The sequence below is a fragment of the Myotis davidii genome, unplaced genomic scaffold, assembly GCF_000327345.1.
Source record: "Myotis davidii unplaced genomic scaffold, ASM32734v1 scaffold710, whole genome shotgun sequence".
Taxonomy (NCBI): domain Eukaryota; kingdom Metazoa; phylum Chordata; class Mammalia; order Chiroptera; family Vespertilionidae; genus Myotis; species Myotis davidii.
In genome coordinates, this window is record NW_006284328.1 from 1,565,896 (window position 1) to 1,573,736 (window position 7,841).

The 7,841-nt window shown below is 52.7% G+C and overlaps 1 protein-coding gene across 1 annotated transcript in view; it reads left to right on the forward strand.

Moving 5' to 3' along the window:
• Positions 1-5,313: 5,313 nt before the first annotated feature.
• NUAK2 (NUAK family, SNF1-like kinase, 2) overlaps positions 5,314-7,841 on the forward strand; it is a 10,268-nt gene continuing 7,740 nt past the window's right edge. The window contains exons 1-2 of the mRNA XM_015569282.1: positions 5,314-5,441; positions 7,043-7,218. Coding sequence (XP_015424768.1) covers positions 5,314-5,441; positions 7,043-7,218 — 304 coding nt within the window. The remainder of the gene's footprint in view (positions 5,442-7,042; positions 7,219-7,841) is intronic.

Sequence of the window (7,841 nt, forward strand, 5' to 3'; positions counted from 1 at the left end):
AGTCCAGCTCTTGTTATATCAGAGCACTGACTCCAGAAGGCACTCCCCGCCCCATGCAGGGAGCTGAGATCTGTAGGAATGGGACCCGTTCTGAACCTCCCCGGTCCATAGACCGTCCTGTGCTTCTGCTGGGCACTTGCTCAGGGTCTCTTCTCCTTGTGGAGCAGCTGCCTGCTGTGCTAATGGTTCCTCAGTTTTGGAGAGGAGTCCTCTCCCCCGCCCCCTCATTCCTGCCTCTTCACTGTCCCCCCTGAAGAGAGACCAACCTCAGGATCTTTAATGGGAGAGAGAGACGTGGGAGCCGCCCAAGATACCCCCTCAAAATGAACTGAGAGTATTGGTAGCGGCTAAATTCGGAGGAAGACCTGCTGGGTGACTTGCATCCCACTTTTCTCGCCACTTTTCCAGACCTTTTCCCATCCCCAGCCTGCCTAGATGAGCTTGTCAGGGACTGGATGGGACTGTCCAGAGGGAGGGGCAGGTGGGCAGGACTAATGGCTACTCCAGGAGGGCATCAAAGGAAAAACAAATATTTGCTCTGGATCTTCTAGTCTCCAAGTACATTCCTGGTGTCCCGATGACATTTCCTCCTGTGACCCTCCCAGCCCCCTCACTCCCCCTACCCCTAAAGAGAAAAACACCCGCTGGTAGGGTTGACCAGAGCCTTTGGGATGATCTGCACGGAAGTCTTAACCTCCAAGGGCTTCCATGAGGAACATGATGGGGTCCAAATGGCTAATGATCTGGGTGGGGCAGAGGTGCTTCCGTCTGACATATTAAATGGCTTGTTGGGATTTGAATATGACTGAGATGGTCCTATTCCTTCACTGACAGATGGGGAAACTGAGGCCCAGAGAGGAGAAAAGACTTGTTCTGTGGCTGGTTAGTGGCCTGCCTGCAACATAGGCCCCTGATCTGACCACCCCAAGTCCTGGGTCACCACTACTGAGCCTTGGTCTGAGAGTCGGCCTTCAGTAGGGCCCGGCCTGTCTCAGCGTGTTTTGTCATTCCAACAGTCGTCTCCAGTCACCTTCTCAGAGCTTCAGGCAGTTGGAGGATCACTGAGAACCGACTCCCACACACACACACTCTGCCTAGGAAGGATCCTGGTTGTGGGTGAACTACACTACATTCCTGGTTTTTACCTTGTCAGGAAGGCTGCTTAACTCAGAGTCAGACTGCAAGGGTTCAAAATCCTGCCTCTATTGCTCACCAGTTCTGTGACCTCTCTGTACCTCAGTTTCCTCCTCTGTAAAGTGCGGTGATAGTAACTCCTACTGCATGGTCTTCTCACAGGCTTAAATAAGATAATATATTGTCAAGTGCTGAGCACAGTAGCTGATACAGTGTCATCCCAGCGAGGCTGTTTTGACTAGACCAGGGGTGGGCAAACTTTTTGACTCGAGGGCCACAATGGGTTCTTTAACTGAACCGGAGGGCCGGAACAAAAGCATGGATGGAGTGTTTGGTTGAACTAATATAAATTCAAAGTAAACATCATTACATAAAAGGGTACGGTCTTTTTTTTTTTTTTTAAGTTTTATTCATTTCAAACGGGCCGGATCCGGCCCGCGGGCCGTAGTTTGCCCACGGCTGGCCTAGACCCTCCCCTCTCCGGGAGGCATCCATCCTGGGCCTGTCTGCCCTGAGCAAGAGACTGGGCTGTGCTCAGCTTCTTTAAGCCTAACCACTTCGCTCTCTGCTTTGTTCAAAGTCCTAGTCTCTCCTTCAGCCCCTACTCCAGAGAAGGGCTCCCACCTGGCCAGCTGCCCTTCCCAGTGCCTCCTGCACCTGCCTGCTCAGCAGCAGGGAGGAGGCTCCGGCTGCAGGCGACTCTTGTCCTTGGGCTCTGGCCAAACCACACAAGAGAGCTGGGCAAGGAAGTGCCTTGCCCAGCAACCTGGCAGAGTGGGCAGGAGGGTGGCAAGGAGGGGTGGGCACAGCATGTGGTTTAGGGGAAGCAGCTCAGACTCCCCTCATTCCTGGAGCCCATTCCTCTCCCTGGCTGGTTCTCTGGCAGGCTTGGTGGGGTGGTGAGCACCCACACTCTAGGCTCATCCCCACTCTGCCCAGCCCAGGCCAGCCCAGCTCAGCCTCTCCTCCATTATCTAAGTGGGTCATCCTCCACCTCCTTGCCCCACCTCCCAGATGGCAGCTGCTTCACGAAAGGTCAGAGAGGAGCCAAGGACCTTGAGATGCCCAGTTTGCACCCTCTTTCCTGGGACCTGGGACCAGCACCTTTAGGTCTTGTTTTTCTAAGACCTTTCTGCCATCCTCTCCTCAGTCCAGATCATTCCTGATCTGAGTTGGGGGGTGGGTAGGGGCAGTGTTTAACCAATTGAGCCCCAGCACCCATCTCCCCAGTGTTTGTATAAGTGGGATGGGGGTGGCTGGTGGTAGTGTACAGCTTGGCCCAGGGCAGGGTGTGGGGCATTCCCTGCTCCAGGGGCGGGAGGTAGGGAGCTGGAGGCAGGGCAGGGCACCTGCAAGGATCTTTTGTCTTTTGAGATGGCAGCTTCTCCAGGGAACACCTCTCCCTCTTGGATCCTGACTCTGCCTTGATGTAGATCAGGAAACCTTCGAAGAGTCGGTGCACCTCTTCTGCAGTGTTTGCCATTTGCAATGTGGGGTAGGGAATTAGCCCTGCAGGGCCACTGGAGTGAGATTATCCCTGGGCTGGTATCAGTAGGAGCTGGGCTCTGGCAGGTTAACAGAGACATAGCATAGGGCCTCGGAACAAGCTCTTTATAACCATCCTGGGCCCGCACCTTCCTGGCATAGTAGCGGCTGACCCATTTCTGAAGACACTCAGCAGACAATGCTGGCGTTTGGAGGGGAGCTTAGAGATCCTGGTGTGCAAATTTGTGAATGGCCCCTTTCTTTCTGGCCTTTGCTCAGACATTTCTCTCTGCCTGGGATGCCCCTGTTGCCCCTCCCCAGCCTACCCTCCTTGGCTGGGCAAACCCCACTCGTCTATCAAGACCTGAAACCCTTTTCTCCCTGCTCCTCTGGGCAGAGGAAGCTCTCTCCAGCGCTCCTGGAGCCCCTGGCAGGCAGGGGCCTCCATTTTCACACTCATCACACTCTGGAGTTGATTTGCATTGCCAGTCCTACCGCTGGACTGAAGATCTTGGTAGAGGGACTGTCCACTTTTTGTCTAAATCCCCAACTCCTAACATAGCACCAGGCACATAGTAGGTGTTCAGCAAGTGTTTGGAGAATAAATTACCTTTCATTTTCCAGACGAGGACAATCAAACCAGCCAGACCAGTTGACCAGATTATTTAAGTGACTCGTCTTGAGTTGCAGAGTTCAGCAGTGGCAACGAAAGATTGCCACTCTTGACACCCACTCCACAGACCTAGTGTTCTCATGTCCATTAATATAATTGTTGTGTCTGGGTTCCCTGTTCCCTCTGAGTAGAGTGGCCGCATGCTGTATTATCTAAACCTGGGTACTTTGGCGAAGGGGTCCCTATCAGTAATATTACTGGGATGAACCGGGGTTGTCTCCAGGCCTGTGATCTCTCTACCTCTGGGTGATCCATTCAGCTCCAGTCAGTATGTTTTTATTCTAGTCAGCGGTTCTCAACCTGTGGGTCGCGACCCCTTTGGGGGTCGAACGACCCTTTCACAGGGGTCACCTAAGACCATTGGAAAACACATATATAATTACATGTTGTTTTTGTGATTCATCACTATGCTTTAATTATGTTCAATTTGTAACAATGAAATTGGAGGTCACCACAACATGAGGAACTGTATGAAAGGGTCGCGGCATTAGGAAGGTTGAGAACCACTGTTCTAGAGAATGGTTGTTGAACTACCTTGCAGATGGAGAACAAAGGTCCCTCCGAATTAACGCTTGTATCAGAGATTGCCTCTCCACCCATGCCCAGGAAGAAAGGCAAAAAATCTTATCTGGCACTGGCCCCATCAGTCAGGGATCAGCCCGATGACGTCACCAATATATCTAGATTGCGATTCGTGTTCACAAGTAAACAATTGTTGAGTACTTTCGATGGCGGAGCTGTGTCTAGGCCTGAGCTTTGGCTACATCTAATTTACTTTGCGAGGCTAGCCACCAGGTAGCTAAGGGCCCTTCTCATGGGATAGGTTGAGGAACAGCGGCCCAGCCCCACCAGGGCACTGGCACCTTGCTCTTCTGGTCTGTCACCTGCTGAGGGACTGGTGGAGGCCTGCTGACATTCCTTGTTTCTTTCCTGGGAAGTGCCAGCCACACTGTGCTCTCCTAAAACCTAATGCAGATGATTGGGGTCCTTGGCCTCCCCCCTGAGGCCAGAGCATAAGCTTACAGGAGGATGGGACTGTCCATGGAGGTTAACAACTCTTTTTTTTAAAATATATTTTATTGATTTTCTATAGAGAGGAAGGGAGAGAGATAGAGAGTTAGAAACATCGATGAGAGAGAAACATCGATCAGCTGCCTCCTGCACACTCCATACTGGAGATGTGCCCACAACCCAGGCACATGCCCTTGACCGGAATCGACCCTGGGACCTTTCAGTCCGCAGGCCGACGCTCTATCCACTGAGCCAAACCGGTTTCGGCAAGGTTAACAATTCTGATGTAGAATCATAGCCTTCCAAATTTGAGAGAAATGGATCTCAAGGTTTGACTTGTACCCTCTATCTATCCACCAGAGTGCATGTCTTTTTGAGAGCTCTGCCTCCTAAGCCTAGGGTCGTTTCTCTCATTGTTGTATTTGTCTGTGTGTACACAGCTATACATCCAAGATGTGCTTAGCCTTTGCATATGTGTGCGTCTTAAGCTCTCAAATAGTTCTGTCTCATTATCAAGGTATGGGATTCATGTATGATGTTTTACTATCTGTTAATAGGTTTTTCTGGCCCTTTCTCTGAAGAGTACATAGTACTTTATCCATTGTCTGGTTATTAAAATGCAGACATTTAGAGAGAAAAGAATTAGTCCGTAAAATCGTGTCTTCTGGGAGAGGAGAGGGGTCTGGGGAGAGAGGTGTGCAGGAGCCGCGCTCCAGGCTGAAACCTCAGAGCTGATGGAGGATTCCAGCCCCTTTGTCCCCATCCCCACCCCCTGTCCAATACTAAACCAGGGATTTTGCAGCACAGCTCGCGGGGGTGGTTTGGAGCAGAAGGGGTGGGGGCGTGCAGCGAGCACCTGCAGCCGCAGCCTGGGCCTCCAGAGCATCTTGGCGGGAGGCTCCATGGTGACAGTCCCTCCCGCTGCCATTGTCCGCCTGTCCTGCTCAGGGACGCAGAGAGCTGGGCCTCGCTCTTTCACGGAGGCAGCTCCCGGGGAGGAGGGCGCGCCGATGGCCCGTTGCCGGGGTGACGGCCCTGGGCACTGTCCGCAGCTCCTCTTACGGGATTACGCTGGGCTGTTCCGCATTCTTGTCCGCTGTCCCTGTGAGCAGGAAGCCATTGTCTGCCTCCGGAGCCTGTGAAAGGGGGGATTAGAGGCCCCTCCCTTCCAGGAGTGGTTTCCTTTTCTGTCTCCTTTCGAACCTCGAGGGGAGGCCAAACCCTCCTGGGAAACTGAACGAGGAGCTGTTTACCTCAGTCTGTGCCTTCGGGTTTCTCATAACTTGCTGTGTCCCGTGAAGGGGAAGTCTGGTGTTTACCATTTGTATGTCCCTGCACCAGCCTTGACAGGAAGTGGCCAGCCCTGTGACACCCCGCCCCTGCCCAGCACCCGATGCCAGCGAGGAAAGCCTCTCAGGCCGTGGCATTTGGTGACATTTGCGTGGCTCATCTCACAGTCAAAGCGGGAAAGCACCGCACAGGTCCGTTCAGCCTGTTTGTTTCACTGAAAAGAAAACGGAGGCTTGGAGAAGGGGTGGGACTGCCCATGGGGACAGGGACAGAGCCTGGAGGACGACCCCGGTCTCCTGGCTCCCCAGGCTGTGTCTTCTGCACACACACACACACACTGCACAGCTGTGTTTCTCCCCTTTCTGTCACCTTGGCCCTGCGTGGGATGGAGACAGAGACCCCTCAGGCCCCAGAGCTCTGCCGAAAGGGCATCTGGCAGCTCTTCCTTCATTCTCCCTCGCCTCCCTCCACCCTTGCTGACCTGCCACGAAAACCATCTGGAGCATTCGTCCTTTTATGGTATGTTCACCTTTACAGACAAGATAGCAAAGCCCGGAGGACGCGGTTGCTGGGAGAGGGACATTCCTTCCCTGGACCGAAGAGACCTGTGTGGGGTTTTTTGTTTCCATAAATATTTTTGTGGTAAAATATAGATAACATAAAATTTACCATTTTAAGCATTTCAGTGTCCAATTCAGTGGCAGGCAGTACAGTTACAATATTGTGCAACCATCACCACCATGCATTCCTCACATCGTTTTATCACTCCGGACAGAAACCCTCTGTACCCACTAAACCGTCACTGCTCATCCCACCACCAGTCTCTTCCCCTGGTCACTTCTGTTCTACTTCCTGGCCTATGCATTTTCTGATTCTGGTCACTTCATACAGATAGGCTCATACAGCATTTGGCCTTGTGCGTCTGGCTCACTTCACTTAATATAATGCTTTCCAGGTTCATCCCAGTCGGTGCCAGTTAGTGACAGTATGACTTGGAGCAGGTCACTTGACCCCTCTGGGTACCAGTCTCCTTGCCTGTAAATGGGGATGAAGATTTTTTCTGTGCCTACCTCCCAGGGCTGTGGGGAGGGCCGGTTAATTTACTAGCACAACAAATGGTTGCGCAGTGTCTGCTGTGTGCCCGGCACTGTGCTTGGCATCTGGGATCCAGTGGTGAGCAAATCCTTGTCCTCATGGTGTAGTAGGGTAAATTTGCTATGGACGTAAATCACAAAGCATCAGCCTTCCGAATGGTTGTTACCTTCCTTGTTCATCACTGGTCCTTACTCCTTCCTGCTGCATGGACCACACCTAGAGAAGGTGCTCTTCAACCTCTCCGCCATCTTCCCCGGTGGAGGTCGGGGTGGCATCCCTGGGTGCATCCTGTGGCTTTGGCAGCAGCCGCAGCAGCAGGCAGACCACAGTCAGGACTTGGAGAGTGTCCTCCAGGACACTGTTGGCTGCCAGACCTTTCTCTTCATTCTCCAACATTCTCTGTTCCCAGGTGGCCATCAAGTTGATCCGGAAAGACAAAATCAAAGATGAGCAAGATCTGATGCACATTCGGCGAGAGATTGAGATCATGTCGTCACTCAACCACCCCCACATCATTGCCATCCACGAAGGTACAGAGGCAGGGCGTTTGAACCTGGGAGTGAGTGTGTGTGTGTGTGTGTGTGTGTGTGTGTGTGTGTGTGTAGGAGCCGTCAGAACAGATGATACAAAGAAAGAAAAGACACACAGGCTTTGGAGTTGGGCAAAGGCTGGATTTGAAATGCCGCGGTGTGGCTTGGGCAACTATTCAATTTAGTTTCAGGGTGGGCCTCAGTTCCTCATTTGTAAAATGGGATAATCCCACCTACGTCACGGGGTAGTTGCAAAGGCCAAATAAAATGTCACCGTGTGCTCAGCTCATGGGAGGAACTCTGTGTACTGTAGGCTTTTTGTGGTTATTGTTAGGGTTTCTGTACTTAAATGCTACCTCCCCAACCCAGTGAAGAGCCTCCGCGATACGGGGGAGGCTGAAACGTAGGGGCCTGCACCTGTCTCGGGGGCATGGGCGCTAAGAGCCAGTCTCCTTGGGCCTGCCCTGTGCTCGGAGTCATTCCCGCCACGGGGCTGGCTTCCACCTCTCCTTATCATCTTTCCCAGCCTCCTCTCGCTCTGACAACAGTGGTGGCTTTCCACTCCAGCTGCCCTGTTCCCTGTGACCCAGACAACAAAGTAAGCAAGAAGCGGGGGGGGGGGC